Genomic DNA, 17,143 nt, shown 5'->3' with positions numbered 1-17,143 from the left:
ATTTCATCGATGCACCATGCTTAAAATCAACATTGAAAGGTTGTCAAATTACATGTACATATTTGTTTTCTCCTGGTGATTGTCATCTTATTGACGGTTTATTTTATTAATACTAGATTGTTGTGTATGTTTTCATAACAACCCAATTTGTATATTGACCACCTATGAACTGACTGATGGCACAAATCCAGCCAAAGTCAATCAAACTCATGTCTCCTCTCCCAACAAATAGTTGAATATAAATAGGTAATAAATTAGGATTGTGTACATTGCAAAAACTCCCCTTCAAATACATTTATTAAGTACCCATCAAGAGTCTACATTAAGGAACGACCAGTAAGTCTAAACTGGAATCAACTTCCAAGTCCACTAGACACAAGACAAATGCGAGCTCTCCTCTACTACCACATTACTTTCTTGCAAAAAGTTGCTCTTCGATAATTGAGTAATGTTACGGTCGAGTTTTTGCAAAAGTTTCATTCGTCTTGCGTCCATGTGTCTGTATATTTACAAATATTATATTATTTAACTGACAAAATAGACGGGCGCAGCAACGCGCGCCATCAATGATCTAGTATACCTCATATTCAGTACCCTAAGAGCAACTCCAACGGGGCGACCCGGACGGACACATGCTTTTGTCCGCTTTTGGTCTGTTTAGATCGACCAAGCAAACATGCGCGTCCACATTTTAAAATGGGTCGGCTTGACCGCCCAACGGAGAGGCCGACCCAAATGTGCCGCCGTGAAAAAAAAATAAGTTGCATGAAATCAACATAATTAAACATAAAGTGGCCGGTCAAACGTCGGTCAAAGTCCACCTAAATCTAATAAACATTAAATAAAACATTAAAAAAAGTCTGCGCCCGCCTGCTGCCGCCTGGCACGCTGCCCTAGACGTCATCGGCCTTACTCTTGCCCTTGCCGTCAATGCCGCCGTCATCAGTGAGGTCGATGAAGACCGGAGCAGGGCCAGCCCACCCGAACGCCGCCTGGTACGCTGTCAGGGCAGCCTCCTCCGGCGTCTGCTGGGCCGGCGGCATTGCGGCAAGCCGCGCGCGCTCCTCCTCCTCCTCCTCGAGCCGGAGCGCCTCCGTGTCGCGTTGGAGCATGGCGTCGTAGCGCATCTGCTCCTCGCCGTCGGCCTGCTCCTGGCGGAGCCAGTGCTCCTTCCATCGCTCGAGGTGGGCTGCCTCCTTCTCCGGCGTCGCGGCAAAGTGGACGGGAGGCGCGCTCACCCACTCGCGGTACTGACCTGTCCACGAGTAAGCCTCCTCCGGCCAAGTGGGTGGAGGCGGGGAGCGCTTACGCGTCGGCTCCAGCTCCGGCTTGGGATGGACGGGCGGCGACGGTGGCGGCACGAAGAGCGGGTTGTGGACAAAGTCCTCCGCTGCCGACAGGGCAAGGGCTTGCTCCAGCCCATCCCAGTGCTTGTCCTCCTCGAGGCGGTTAGCCTCCAGCGCGTGCTGCAGGGCCTCCTCGAGGGCGGCTTGGTACTCCGCCTCCGCCTCCATGTCCTCCGGCTCTACCTGCGGGGGCGGCGATGGGAACGACGGCGGGACGGCGTCGACACCCGAGCGCCATTGCTCCTCGTGTTCGAGGGCGAACCACGCCTCCCAGTTGGGGGAGTCGGCAGCGTACTCTAGCAGCCGACGCTGCTCCGGCATGAGCTGCGCGCGGCGCCTGCGCACCTCGTCGTCATGCGCCTGTTGGGTACGAGGAACCACCGGCACCGGGATCCGCTGCGGATCCAGATGCCAACGGTGCGGCAGCGTGACATCGGGGTACGACAATGGCTGCCTGTACACCCAGTGCCACCACGCTTGGTGCACCGGGATGTGCAGGCGCCGGCGACCAGGGCGGAAACGCATCGCTACTGGAGGAGGAGGAGGAGGAGGAGGAGGAAGGGGAGCATGGGAGGACGAGGCGCCGGGGGTGCCCTTGCCCTTGCCATTGCTGCTGCCGAAGAGGCCCATGGCTAGGGTTTTCGGTCGCCGGCGAGGAAGCAAAGGGAGTGGTGGGGGGCAGATGTGGACGGGAGAAGTGGATGAGGCCGACCCCGCCGCACGCGTGGTTAAAAAAGGACGCTTCCACTGGCTGACGCGTGGGCCCGCTGTCGGTGGTCGTCATAAATAAGACGACCGGTGGCGGTTGGGTGGCCGCCAGGTGGGGACTGCTACCTCTTGAGCACTGCGTTGGTTTTCCCTTAAAGAGGAAAGGGTGATGCAACAAAGTAGCGTAAGTATTTCCCTCAGTTTTTGAGAACAAGGTATCAATCCGGTAGGAAGCTACGCGCAAGTCCCTCGCACCTACACAAAACAAATAAATCCTCGCAACCAACGCGATAAGGGGTTGTCAATCCCTACACGGTCACTTACGAGAGTGAGATCTGATAGATATGATAATATAATATTTTTGGTATTTTTATGATAAAGATGCAAAGTAAAATAAAATGCAATGAAAATAACTAAGTGTTGGAAGATTAATATGATGGAAGATAGACCCGGGGGCCATAGGTTTCACTAGTGGCTTCTCTCGAGAGCATAAGTATTTTACGGTGGGTGAACAAATTATTGTTGAGCATTTGACAGAATTGAGCATAGTTATGAGAATATCTAGGTATGATCATGTATTTAGGCATCACGTTCGAGACAAATAGACCGACTCCTACCTGCATCTACTACTATTACTTCACACATCGACCGCTATCCAGCATGCATCTAGAGTATTAAGTTCAAATTGTTAGTTTGAAATGAAATTATGGTGAAGTGAAATTAAGAGTGAAGTGAAATTATGATGCACTCGTGTGGTCTATGCGGGTCATGGTGGGTTGGGCTAACATGGCAAATGTGTCTAGGCCTCCTCATATCTATCATAAATTTGGGTTGGATTTAAGGGGTGTCGGTAAGCTCGGACGTCCACCACCAGTTTAAGAAGCCCGATTGACTCACTTTTCATGACGAAACACTAATCAAATCGTTAGTTTGAAATGATCGGATGTAGGTTTTAGGGAAATGCCTGGCTGGATGCCACGATGGTTTCGCGCGGATGGCTGCTTCTGGCAAAGGCGTGACAACGTCGTCTTTCTCGTGACCACCGTCGTTGGGAAGTCTCTTGGACGATTAGTATGTGTGTCTATAGCAATCACCATGAATTTTAAGAAAGCATGTGTGATTTTTGTGTGGGTGCATTATACTTGTACATAGTTGAGAAAATTAATACTTAACCGTCAGATATAAAGAGAAAACAAATAAAATCTTACATTTTTTTAGAAAATCCTACGTAAGCTTAAACGGCTTTGGAAAGGCATTCAACAAGGCACTAAATATTAGCCAGCAAGACGAAACAACTCATCCGTTTGGATACTGACTAGAGCGAGTCATGCCCTGAGCTTGACAAGGAGATATGATGTCTCGTCGTTCCAGGTTGCTATGTGGGGTGCTGACTTTTACAAAAAATGACTTTTTAATACAATACAATCACAGATACATGTATGTATGATCATTTACATCTGTACTATATTGAAAATAAAAGCAATCGCAGAGTGCTCACACACCGTACATACAACTATCCGTACGAACGCATGCACCAAAACCCTATCTATGTGAGAACCTCCGAGATATTAAGTAGCTACCGCCAAAAAGACTAAAATAAATCAAGAAAAGTGCGACATCAGTGCTAAATTTAGGACCTGAACCCTGGTGAGTTGGTTTCACCACAAGGAAGCTAACCATCTGAGCCACGCTCAATTCGCAACACCGACTCTTTTTTATGTATCTATTCTCTATGAGGTATCTTTGTGAAGACCATCTCTGAGCCAGTTGGTCAGAAAAAAGCCCACTTTGCCTAATAACAAGAAGGAGCTAGAAAGAACGGGGAGAGGGCATTTGGAGTGCTTCAAGCCCGTTTTGCTGTTGCTCGCGCACTTGCTAAACAAGGGAATGTGAGACCTTGTGTGAGGTGATAACATGTTGTATGGTCATGCACAACATGATCATGTAGGATGAGGGAGAAGACGTCGTTGAAGGTCTAGAATTTGAGTACATTGGTGATCCTATCCCACTTTCACATCAGAATTCAGACACATTTGATCAATTTGTTCAAATGCGTCAATAAATTCAGTATTGAGCAACTCATGAGCAGCTCAAGAAAGGTTTGACTTAGCATTTATGGAAGGTTAAATGGGACAACTATAACATATGTCCGAGTTGAATTCAAGTTTGGACTATTTTATCTCAAAACTTAACCAGATTATTTTGACTCCGCAGGCAATTTGCGTCGGCGCGGGCAGAATGTACGACTGCTTTCGACACCGCCGCCCTATCCCTAGCCCGCCACTCCCTATGGCGGGAAACGCACGCCTCCGGATCCATCGCACTGTTGGCATGGGCACGAGCACCCACTGATACCCCTGAGGAGCGGAGAGTGAAGTGAAATTAGGGTTCACTCGGGGCGGTTATTTTGTGTGTGGTCTATGCGGGTCATGGTTGGTCGTGCTAACATGGCAAATGCGCCTGGGTCTCCCCATATCCATCTTAAATTTGGGTTGGGTTTAAGGGGTGCCGGTAAGCTCGGTCGTCCACGGCCAGTTTAAGAAGCCCGGTCAACGCACTTTTCATGGCGAAGCACTAATAGAACTGTTAGTCTAAAATGATCGGTTGTAGATGCTCTGAAGTTTTAGGGGAACGCCTGGTTGGATGCCACAACGGTTTCGCGCGGATGGCTGCTTCTGGCAAAGACGTGATAGCCCCGTCTTTCCCATGACCACCATCGTCATTAGGGAAGTCTCTTGGACGGTTAGCATGTGTGTCCATCGTGATCACCGTGACTTTTGAGAAAGCAGGTGTGATTTTTGTGTGGGTGCATTATACTTGTACATAATTGAGAAAAACAATGCTCAATTGTCAGATATAAAGAGAAAACAAACGAGATCTTACGTTTTTTTTAGAAAAACCTATGTAAGCTTAAACAGCTTTGGAAAGGCATTCAACAATGCACTAAATAGTAGGCAGCAAGACGAAGCGACTCAACCGTTTGGATGCTGATTAGAGCGAGCCATACCCCAAGCTTGACAATGAGATATGATGTCTCGTCGTTCCAAGTTGCTATGTGGGGTGCTGATTTTTACAAAATAAAATAAAATTAATACAATACAATCGCTGATACGCGTATGTATGATCGTTTACATCTATACTATTAAAATTAAAAGCAATTGCAGATGCTCAGACACACGTACATATATCTATCCGTGTGGAACGCATGCACCAAAACACTATCTCTATGAACACCTTCTAGATATTGAGTAGGTGCCGCCAGAAAGACTAAAATAAATGAAGGAATAAAATGCGAGTATCAATGCTAAATTTAGGACTTAAGCCCTGGTGAATTGGTTTCACCACAAGGAAGCTAACCATCTGAGTCACACTCAATTCGCATCCGAGTCGCACTCAATTCATAACACTGACTCTTTTTGAGGTTCAAACTTTGTAGGTTTTCGTCACTAACTACTACAAGAACATAAAAGTTAAATTCTGTAAAGTATCTATAAATCACATATGGTTTCTATTCAATGGTAATTTCTTAGCCGTGGTCTTTTAGTAGAATAATAAACATGCTTATCACAAAAAATGAATAATAACGATAGTGTTCCAAAAGCTCATTGAGGTGTTCATCACGCTCCTCCCTAAGTGCGTTGATGTGACTTCCCTCTTAGACTGAAGGTCAAGCTCCTTTTTGTGTAGCTACACCGTGAATAGGCATGAGTACATCATGAGCTACTATTTGGTTGATAATATCTATCCTCTATGAGGTACCTTTGTGAAGACCATCTTTAAGTCAGTTGATCAGAAAAGAGCTCACTTTGCCCAATAACAAGAAGGAGCTAGAAAGAATGTGGAGAGAGCATTTGGAGTGCTTCAAGCCCATTTTACTGTTGTTTGTGGATTTGCTAAACAAGGGAATCCGAGACCTTGTTGGAGGTGATGACATGTTGTATGGTCATGCACAACCTGGTCATGGAGGATGAAGGTGAAGATGTCATTGAAGGTCTGGAATTTGAGTACATCAGTGATCCTATGCAACTTCTACATCAACATCTGAACACATTTGATCAGTTTGTTCATATGCGTCAATAAATTCAGTATCGAGCAACTCATGAGCAGCTCAAATTAATTGAGCATTTGTGGGTGGTTAAAGGGGACAACTGAAACATATGTGTGAGTTGAATTCAAGTTTGAACTATTTTATCTCAAAACTTGATCGAATTGTTTTAAAATTAGAACTACTACCTCATTTGAATATTTTCACTCATCAAATGTTTGATATGCTATTATTTTAAGTGTTGCTGACTTAAGGAAAAAAACAAAGACGGACGTTTAGGGGAAAGGGTTGGATGGCGGGCGGCACCATCTCTCTGTCTGTGGACGAGTCCGGACTAGACAAATAATGTTTCTGTTTCGGGGACCCGGAGTTTGATGGCGTGTTCGGGGTGTTGCCCCGGCCTGATTCTTTCAACAGTAATTGTTTCATCCTTGAAGGTCCGTAAAGGTGCATATCGGTGACGGAGCCGCTTCGAGCTCGGGTGTGAAGGTGATCTGTCGTTTTTTTTTCTTTGGTGGTTATTGTGGTCGTTTGAGAGACAGGTGACGGGCGTTGGTGTCAAGTTTAAAGAATCTTTCGGTCTTGATTATAATTTTACTTCTTGGTTGTTGTTTCTTTATGCAAAGACTAGCGTCTTTCAGTTTTGACATGTCAGTTTGCACGTGACTTGTAATATGATTCCTGTGATATAAATGAGATGAACAAAATACAATGATACTCAAGTCATTTGCGCATTCGCGAAAAGGAAGTGTGTGTGGGGAGGGCGGAATAGCAGAACGGTTTTAAAAAGGAAGAAAAATCACAGATCGAGCAGCTCGTTGAGGAAAGGGCAACGATATCGTGCAGTTCCACAACGGGTTAACCCCCGATGGGAAGCAGGTGAAGTTATTAGGTTAATCAAGTCGACATGGAAAGGCTGCGGCCAATTAAGCGTCGACAGCTCCCATCGCCCTCCCATCCGCGCCGGTCATGGGCGCGGCGCGGCGCGGAGCAAGGGTCGGCGCGCCACGCCACGCCGCCACTTCCAGTATTTATTTGCTTCGCGTCCACCACCCACGGGCCTCACTCCCTGCTCACTCCACTACTCCACTCCTCCCCTCCACCACGGCCCCGTTACCTCACCTCTCCATTGCCGCCGGCGCCGGGCAGCAGGTACCCTCTCCTCTCCTCTCCTTCCTCCTTCCGCCTGCGTGTATGTATGCTTGGAGGCTTGGAGCTTTGATGTATCATAGTGATGCCGGAAAGGTTTTCTTCCCTGTTGACTTTGGATGTGTGATGGTGATACCAGTTCAGAAGGTATTTTCCTCCCCCCTTTGATCCTGGGAAGCTAGAGGGCGACGTTCCTGCTCTGTTCCCGGTGGTCAGGGCCTAGCATCATACTACTACACAGCATGAATTTGTGGCGAAGGCTGAGAGAGTGACGTTCCTGTTCTGTAGTATGTAAGTGTGGGGATTCAGAATCAGAATCCCCTTTCTGGTTGACTAGTGAAAGCAGAGCATCTCTCTGCTCGGCTGATTTGGGAGCGATAGAGGTGTTATGGTGCTGGTGTTCGTCCCATTTACAGACTTCCCATGTGCCATGTCAGTGTCGCCGGAATGACAGAATCGCCGAGCGGTTCATTGATCCCGGAGATCGCTTTGCTGAGACGGAGGCCCCTTGTAATCTGCTTTGCTTGGTTGTTTGCGGTGATAGATATCTCGATGATAGTAGCGTGCTGATTTTTTGTTGTTCGATTCGATTCATCATTTAGCTTCTTCCTGTTCTCTTGTAGCTGTAGGTTAGTTGCCTTTTCTGAAACCTTTTAAGCTTTCAGTCTTGCACTATGATGTACTAGCTAGAAAACCAGGAGCTTTGGTACGCGAAAACTCAAAATCCACACCTCTACGAGGAATACATATGAAATGGAACCATGATCCGGGAAGGCATATTTACTGGAAGTACCTGTAAGTGTTGGCCGTGCCTTGCTAGAGTTTTTTCCTTCCCAATTTTGGCATGGGGGTATTCTGTATTTGTTGAAATAATACAAGTACACTCTTCGCAAGAAAAGGAAAAGAGAAATAATACAAGTTTTTTCTTTCGAAAAGGGGATAACCCCGGCCTCCTCTGCATCAATCAAGAGAAATAATACAAGTACACAACAGAAAGGCCAGAACTAACCTTCCCAATACTATGGCCACATTCTTTTTCTCCAGATAAGATAATTGACTCCTGTATAAGAAATTGTTCCAACTGTTATTCTACTCCCTCTATAAACTTTTATAAGAAATTTTAGGCCACTAAAGTAGTGGCCTAAAACATCTTATAAAAGTTTACAGAGGGAGTACCTTTTATTAAGCCATATATTTTGTTTGGAAAAAGGACCATCTGGTTACAGTAATGTTGAGAAGAGTGAACCCGACCCAGCTAAAATCACAGCCGACTGATCGCTTTGAAAATATTCAAGTGATGAATAGGATAAGTTGCACCATTGCAGATATACAAATTTGACTTCCCTATGGTTAGCGTGGGAAGTCTCTTTACAAGCTTTTTGGGTTTGCAGGAGATTTTGTACTTTATGGATCTTTATTCTTCTAGTCTCTGTCAAATTTGTTCACGCTTCTTAAACCAGGAAAAGAAACACATCTTTAGTAGCACCAAGCAAATATATTTAGCCATTATGATCGTCTCTGTGTTTTTTTTTTTGCAAGCCGTTAATGGTTTACCATACTTTTATATTTTACTACTAATTAGTGTTTGCCGCTTCTCATTTATCTATGTCCAGCAGGAGTGACACACAGGAGACACCGCTGCTGAGAGCGGTTCAAGTACTCGAGGCAGCAGATGTCTTCCTCAAGGGCTGCTTCCAGTTCGTCCAGCAGGAACCGCCAGAGCACCCAGGAAAGGGTGTTGGCACAAACAACCCTTGATGCTGAACTCAATGCTGAGTTTGAAGAATCTAGTGACTCCTTCGACTACTCCAAGCTGGTCGAAGCCCAGCGGGACACTCCAACTGTGCTGCAGGAAGGGCGGTCAGAGAAGGTCATAGCCTACTTGCAGCACATTCAGAGAGGGAAGATGATCCAGTCGTTTGGTTGCTTGTTGGCCCTTGATGAGAAGAGCTTCAATGTCATCGCGTTCAGTGAGAACGCGCCAGAAATGCTTACAACTGTCAGCCATGCAGTGCCCAGTGTCGACGATCCCCCAAGGCTTGACATCGGCACAAATGTACGGTCTCTGTTCACTGACCAGGGTGCCGCGGCTCTGCACAAGGCACTAGGGTTTGCTGATGTTTCTTTGCTGAATCCTATCCTGGTTCAGTGCAAGACCTCAGGCAAGCCTTTCTATGCCATTGTTCACCGAGCAACCGGATGTTTGGTGGTAGACTTTGAGCCTGTAAACCCCACAGAATTTCCTGCCACTGCTGCTGGGGCCTTGCAGTCTTACAAGCTTGCTGCCAAGGCAATCTCCAAGATCCAGGCACTGCCAGGTGGAAGCATGGAGCTGCTATGCAATACTGTGGTCAAGGAAGTCTTTGACCTTACAGGGTATGATAGGGTTATGGCTTACAAGTTTCATGAAGATAACCATGGCGAGGTCTTCGCCGAGATCACAAAGCCTGGCCTTGAGCCTTATCTGGGCCTGCACTATCCAGCCACTGATATCCCTCAAGCAGCCAGGTTTCTTTTCATGAAGAACAAAGTGCGGCTGATCTGCGATGTCCGCGCAAGACCCATAAAGGTCATTGAAGATGAGGCACTCCCCTTTGATATTAGCTTGTGTGGTTCAGCACTCAGGGCAGCACACAGCTGTCACCTTCAGTATATGGAGAACATGAACTCAATTGCATCCCTTGTCATGGCTGTTGTGGTTAATGAGAATGAAGAGGATGACGAGGTCGGGTCTGAACAACCAGCACAGCAGCAGAAGAAGAAGATACTATGGGGCCTTATTGTTTGCCACCATGAGAGCCCTAGATATGTCCCTTTTCCGCTGCGCTATGCTTGTGAGTTCTTAGCACAGGTGTTTGCTGTCCATGTCAACAAGGAGTTTGAAGTACAGAAACAGTTACGTGAAAAAAGCATACTGAGGATGCAAACAATTCTCTCTGACATGCTGTTCAAGGAAGCCTCTCCCCTGACTATAGTATCAGGGGCACCCAATATCATGGACCTAATCAAATGTGACGGTGCTGCTCTTTTGTATGGGGGCAAAGTATGGCGTCTGGGTACTGCACCAACCGAGTCTCAGATACGCGATCTTGCCTTGTGGCTGTCGGAAGTTCACATGGACTCCACTGGCTTGAGTACTGAGAGCCTCCATGATGCTGGCTACCCAGGAGCCTCTGCTCTTGGTGATACGGTTTGTGGGATGGCAGTGGCTAAGATCAATTCCAGTGATATTCTTTTTTGGTTCAGGTCACCTACAGCTAAAGAAATCAGATGGGGAGGTGCAAAGAATGATCCATCGGACATGGATGACAGCAGAAGGATGCACCCCAGGTTGTCTTTCAAGGCATTCCTTGAAGTTGTCAAGATGAAGAGCTTGGCTTGGACTGATTCTGAGATGGATGCTATTCATTCATTGCAACTTATACTTCGAGGGGCGGTGGATGGTGTCGTCAAGCCAACCGGAAAAGCTAGTTTAGATGAGCAGATTGGTGATCTAAAGCTTGATGGGCTTGCTGAATTGCAGGCAGTGACCAGTGAAATGGTTCGTCTAATGGAAACAGCAACTGTTCCAATCTTGGCAGTAGATGGCAATGGATTGGTCAATGGGTGGAATCAGAAAGCGGCAGAATTGACTGGGCTAAGAGTTGATGATGCTATAGGAAGGCACATACTTACCCTTGTGGAGGAATCTTCTGTATCAGTTGTCCAGAGGATGCTGTATCTAGCTTTGCAGGGTGAGTAAATTTATTATATTTCTTTTCTCTATCTATTTACCTCCACGCCTACTTTACCTTCCTCCTTAGTCAGAAACTTTGTGTTATCTTCATTTGTTGATAATTTGTGTGTTGAACCTAGCTAACTGGCTATTGCGTCAACTGCTTACACAATTTGCGATTGATAACTCAGTAATATTGATCGTTCATGGGTCTCTAATAAATATTCCGCTAATCAAACAGGCAAAGAAGAGAAAGAAGTTCGATTTGAGGTAAAGACTCATGGTCCAAAGAGAGATGATGGCCCTGTTATCTTGGTTGTGAATGCTTGTGCCAGCCGGGACCTTCATGATGATGTTGTTGGGGTGTGCTTTGTAGCCCAAGATATGACTGTCCATAAGTTGGTGATGGACAAGTTTACTCGGGTTGAGGGAGACTACATGGCGATCATTCACAACCCAAACCCACTCATTCCTCCTATATTTGGTGCTGATGAATTTGGATGGTGTTGTGAGTGGAATGCTGCAATGACCAAGCTGACTGGGTGGCACAGAGAGGAAGTGCTCGATAAGATGCTTCTCGGTGAAGTGTTTGACAGTAGAAATGCCTCCTGCCTTTTGAAGAACAAAGATGCATTTGTAAGCCTTTGTGTTGTTATCAACAGCGCGTTAGCCGGCGAAGAAACGGAAAAGGCTCCATTTGGCTTCTTCGACCGAAGCGGGAAGTACACTGAGTGTCTTCTGTCAGTGAACAGAAGGCAAAATGAGGGTGGTCTCATCACTGGGGTATTCTGTTTTATTCATATTCCTAGTCATGAGCTGCAACAAGCACTGCAGGTGCAGCAAGCCTCGGAGCAGAAGTCACTAAAAAGGCTGAAAGCTTTCTCCTACATGAGACATGCAATCAACAACCCTCTCTCAGGCATGCTTTACTCCAGAAAAGCACTAAAGAACACAGATTTGAATGAAGAACAGATGAGGCAGATCCATGTTGCAGATAATTGTCATCACCAGCTAAACAAGATACTTGCCGACTTGGATCAACATAACATCATGGAAAAGTATTCTTCTTGCCAAATCTTCTGAATTGTTCTATTACGTTCTCATGTTTACTTATGGCTGTACCTGTTTTTTGTCAGTTTGCGGACCTCGTACGTTGATGTCGTTGTTCGTTGTTCTAATTTCACCTGCTTTCATGCCTACTTATGTGATTAAAATGGAACAACAAACAAACATGGTTACATTTACACAACTTGTTGAACTAACTGCTGTTATTATATTTCTACTGCTTCCGGAAAATTTAGCCAGTATATATGGTTTCACTTACTGCTCAAGCTTACTTTTATATTTCAGAGGTATTATCTGCATAATAGTTCACTGTTATCATCTTCTAAAAATAACTTAATTGCTTTCTGTCATTTGTGGTCACAGATCTAGTTGCTTGGATTTGGAGATGGCTGAATTTGTGTTGCAAGATGTGGTGGTGGCTGCTGTAAGCCAAGTACTGATAGCCTGCCAGGGAAAAGGCATCAGAGTCTCTTGCAACCTGCCAGAGAGACTTATGAAGCAACTACTGTATGGAGATGGTGTTCGACTCCAGCAGATCCTTTCTGACTTCCTATCTATTTCAGTGAAGTTCTCTCCTGTTGGAAGTTCTGTCGAGATTTCAGCCAAGGCGACAAAGAACAGCATCGGAGAGAATCTTCACCTTATTGACCTTGAACTTAGGTACATCGGTCGTGCAATATGCCTGTTAATTTCTGAAAAGGAAGTTTCGAAGTCTTCTTGTGGGAATTCTTAGTGATGGTTATTTTTGTCTCTGTGTGTTTTCAGGATCAAGCACCAGGGATTAGGAGTCCCTGCAGAGCTAATGGCGCAGATGTTTGAGGAGGACGACCCGCAGCAGTCAGAGGAGGGCTTGGGCCTCCTGGTCTCCAGAAACCTGTTGAGGCTCATGAATGGCGATGTTCGTCACCTAAGGGAAGCTGGTGTGTCAATCTTCATCCTCACCGCCGAACTTGCTTGTGCTCCAACGGCCATGGAGCACTGATGAAGAAGCCAGTGCAAAGCGTATGATCATCAGATGGTATGTGAAACAACTCTAACGCAGTACACTTGTGCAGTGTGTTTCTTTTGTCACAACTGCTGGCTTTGCATCTTTCCTTGCTTTCTTAATTCATACTCCATCAAAAGGGTACCTGTGAAGATCATTGTTTCCCAAACACATTGGCTGGGGGCTACAACGCTGAATGAGGGGGTATGGATAGCAGGGGCGGAGCCAGGATTCGGACATGAGGGGGGCGAGAAAGATAATATATTCAAGAGAGCCAATACATGAATTTCGTTTCAAAAGTAGCATTGATAGTTTGATACAAAAGCATTGGCAACTAATATTTAACAGTACAAAATTCTACATCTCTATTAGTTTAAATTTAACTCAAAGAGTACATCAGGTGGATTTTTATTTTGGGTATCTGAATATTTGAGCTGGAAGCCTTCCTCTTAAAAATAAATCTACTTTCGTTATATTCCTCCTCTTCATACTTCAACCTTTGAAACTTTGAACAGAGAGCGCGATTTCAATTCTAAATTGTAATCTTACCACATCTAATAGGTTGATCAACCTAATTTTATATGTAGTTGAACTAGTTCACTGTATGTATCTCTGATCTTAAAAAACTACTGGGAGTTTGTTGTATTACGATAATACCAGTAGCCTACCTTAAGTTGTGCCAAAATCGGTTGATGAAGGAGCCATGATTCAATCGCTGGATTAGAAGCACAGAATGAATTTGCACAGCTCCAGCATGGGCGCACGAAGCCACGAAAAACATTAGGAACGAAACTGACTCTCGATGGACGGCTGCACGTACGCTATTTTCCTGATGCGTGGGTAACTAGCGATTCTGTGTGTTGGGCCCTTGGGCTGGAGTATTGGGTCGTTTAACTCTAAAATAGTACGTCAGCTATGTCTACATACGATATATTTATGCTGCCAGTATACGAATACCTAGCGAACATTCACAGGGGGGGCGAGACGATGGGGGGTGTCTGATCCCTGCTCGCACCCCCCTGTCTCCGCCTCTGATGGATAGGATATTTTTCACATAGCAGCTCATTCCAACAGGTGGCAGAAACTTTTATCGTTGAAAATTAAAAAGTTTTCTCTGGATCCCACGTACTATTTTTTCGTACAGTCCTTGCTTTAAACTTTTAATTCAGAGGAGGACAAACATGGCTGATTCAGTTTCTGCACTAGACCTTGTTCCATGTATGACCTTGTCTTTAAAAGAATTTTGGTTTTAAGAACAGCTGATGGGATTGTGGCCTTTTGCTGAAAGAATTTTGTTTTCCCTTCCAGCTTCATTTCGAAAGAACCATGATCGAGCGATGGTGACGTCTTTGCGGGGAAGATGCGACGCGGTTGCAGCAGGCTGTGGTAGAGTGTCAAGTGAATGCAGAAAGAAAGAAGCAAAGGTTGGCTTGTAGGATAAAGAAAGGTTGTGTGGCACCGTTCGGTTGTGTACTTGTGCTGTGTTATTATGTTCTTCTCGTCCGCCCTACTACTATGTATGTGTAATGTTCAACTTTGATGCTTCATTACAAGTGTTTTATGGCTATGTTATGTACTTGTGTAAACTTGGCTACAAGATTATTCAAGTTCTGTTATCTACTTGTGCTGTGTTATTATAGTGTTGGTCTTTTTATGGCTTTGCTATTTGCCGGCGTGATCCTTGTGTTGTGTGTGTGTTAGTGTTGGCTGTGTGCATTTTAGTTATGCACAGGTCGGATGTATGCTCAGTGTATTTTTCTATCCCTTTGATGCTTCATTATTTATAACTTGCCGTTTTCCAAAGAAGAAAGAAGATATGGGGACTCGAAGCATACCAGAAAAAGGTTCTTTCCTCTGTCTGAGAATAGAAAAAATTCAGTAAGCTCGATGGCTCGCTGCGTTTCAGGAGATGCTGATCTCGGTTATAAATTTTGGTATCCCTCCGATCCAAATTAATTGACACAACTTCGGTACAACAACTAAAAGGAGTACAAGAATCTGCTAGAAAAAATGACCTCGGTTGTGTATGTACTTTAGTCTGAGGTGCTTGTATTTTTTCCTAACAATATTCTTATGATTCTCCAGAGACTGTATCACAGAAAGAAGTGGTGCAAAATTAGTACGCATGATTTTTGCATTGTAGAATCTCTCAAAAGAAATTTATATTAGCCTTTTTGTGGCTTCGCTGGCAGTCGGTAAACCATCAGTGTCCTTTTCCTCTCCCTGGAATCTCTTTAGTACAGGAGACCTGTTGGCATTCAATGAAGGAAGCAAGATCAAGATCAGTTTTGCACTCTCTGCTAACTGTATTGCATACATAATGTTCTTTCGGCTGAACCTTTTCATTCTTCTGCGAAGCAAAATTTGCTGGTGGTGTTGTTGTAAGCTGATCACTTTGTTGCATCAGTTAGCACCACAGCAGAGGAGGGGGGCTGCCCAGCTAAATTTGCAACCCATTTTATCAAGGGTGCGAAATTCAGCATGTTGCAAGTTTTTAGCATCGAGAACAACTTCAACATGTTGCCGACCAAGCGGTGACATTGGCTAAATGATAAAGAAACAATGAAATGGAACACACATCTTTGTAAATTGTGGTGCATCACTCATAAAGATTTCTTTCACAGGTAGTGTGCTCGAACTTAGGGTCGTGGTACATCCCATATCCTTAATTCTCAACCGTCTAAAATACTCACATTCCTATAAGTATGGCAGTCTCACAAACCATGCATTGATTAAATCATTAGATCAACCAACAAAACTCTCAAATGTATTTTTTTCATTTTTTATTTTTTTTGCAGTGACAACTAAATTAAATTGCAGAAAAAAATTAGAGAGGTAAGGATTACCTATTTACTGCCTTTTGTGAAGAAGTGGGACAGTAGCTTCATGGTGAGATCAGCCCACAACTTAACTAGCAGCTAGGCCACGCCGGAACCTTGGCACAACCCAACCAAGGACGGAGAAATCTAAGGGATTCTAGATCTCGTCGGCGGGGCACGGACGATGCTGGCTCCCGTGGCTTGCCGCAGGAGGTACTCCCTGCAAGTATGAGAGAAGGGATGAGCGGGCGTCGTCTAGCTGCACCCGATTGTCATTGATGCGCAGCCCGACCTCAAGAACCAGGCCTAGGGTATGCGGCTGCGACCGGCGGGGGATGGGCCGGTGGAAGAAGCGGCGGCTGCTCCCCTTTCTCTCTCTTTGCCGCCTCTCCCTGAGAACGAAAAAGGAAGGACCGAGAGATTTTCTGGTGAATAGCGGACCCCTCTAGATATTTATTTTTTTGACGGGACGGACCCCTCTAGATATTTACATTACCTTCATCAGCTGTAAACCCGGAAAGCAGTAAAAAAAACATTTGCCTCTGTTCCCTTCTTTTATTTGATGATCTACTACTAAAAGGGCTCGTGCGTTGCAACGGGTATAAAAATGAATAAATGTAGTGATCATGTTAATGTGGATCATATTCCAAAGGAGAAGTACTGGTATGACCTAGGTCTTTGGAGGGAGATTGGTAGGAAGGTTTTCTTGATGAGAGCGTACGTTTTTTCAAGAATGACACTTTGTACTTTTGAGTACTTCCACTATTCTATTGCTACTTTCGAAGTTGTTTGAGTGATAAATTAATTGCCAGATTTGCAAGCAATCCAAGATTCAAAAACATGATCAAGAATAACTTGATTAATGATGGAACCATGTATGACTGTTATGATACATTAATCCACAAATACAAATACAATGGCATAAATGATCCTAAATGATCAGATATGGATTACTTAATGATGAATTTGCAAAGATAGCGGTAAGATAACACATAACATGTGAGTGCGTTTCTGCTCGCTACTCGGTTTACGTTGTTGTAAACCGAGAACCCGTGTTTTTGCACTTGGCGTACACGGTGATACTCCGGGTACATGTAATTTTTCTATAGTAATACCGATGCAGCAATTAAAAATATTCGTGATTTTTAAAAAATGTTTGCATATTCCAAAAACATTCCTAATTTTGAAACAAAAATGTTGGGAAATAAAAAAAGTGTGTATTAGAAATTTTAATGAAATTGAATAGAATTCCTCAATTCAAAAAATGTTCATGAATTGAAAACTATCCTAAAAATTTGAAAACTGTTCATG

The 17,143-nt window shown here is 44.7% G+C and overlaps 1 protein-coding gene and 1 long non-coding RNA gene across 4 annotated transcripts; one reads left to right on the top strand and one right to left on the bottom strand.

Moving 5' to 3' along the window:
* Nucleotides 1–7,006: 7,006 nt before the first annotated feature.
* On the top strand, nt 7,007–14,633 carry PHYA (phytochrome A). Of its 2 annotated transcripts, none has more exons than XM_048713445.2 (6): nt 7,007–7,251; nt 8,865–10,982; nt 11,205–12,021; nt 12,392–12,688; nt 12,794–13,046; nt 14,322–14,633. In XM_048713445.2, the coding sequence occupies exons 2-5, from the start codon at nt 8,921–8,923 to the stop codon at nt 13,008–13,010; spliced, it is 3,393 nt and encodes a 1,130-aa protein (XP_048569402.2). In that variant the 5' UTR covers nt 7,007–7,251; nt 8,865–8,920; the 3' UTR covers nt 13,011–13,046; nt 14,322–14,633. The 2 variants fall into 2 exon arrangements, with proteins under 2 accessions (XP_048569402.2, XP_048569401.2); XM_048713444.2 differs by having other exon boundaries at nt 8,862–10,982.
* Nucleotides 14,634–14,771: 138 nt separating this feature from the next.
* On the bottom strand, nt 14,772–16,267 carry LOC125550448 (uncharacterized). 2 transcript variants are annotated; one of them, XR_007301641.2, is made up of 4 exons: nt 16,125–16,267; nt 15,860–16,052; nt 15,352–15,557; nt 14,772–15,261 (listed from the first exon to the last, which is right to left on the bottom strand). It is a non-coding gene; the product is annotated as an uncharacterized LOC125550448 (long non-coding RNA). The 2 variants fall into 2 exon arrangements; XR_007301640.2 differs by having other exon boundaries at nt 15,352–16,052.
* Nucleotides 16,268–17,143: the final 876 nt, after the last annotated feature.

The sequence above is a fragment of the Triticum urartu genome, chromosome 4A, assembly GCF_056163025.1.
Source record: "Triticum urartu cultivar PI428250 chromosome 4A, HENAU_Tu73, whole genome shotgun sequence".
Classification (NCBI taxonomy): domain Eukaryota; kingdom Viridiplantae; phylum Streptophyta; class Magnoliopsida; order Poales; family Poaceae; genus Triticum; species Triticum urartu.
This window is presented reverse-complemented; position numbering and strand designations above follow the sequence as displayed.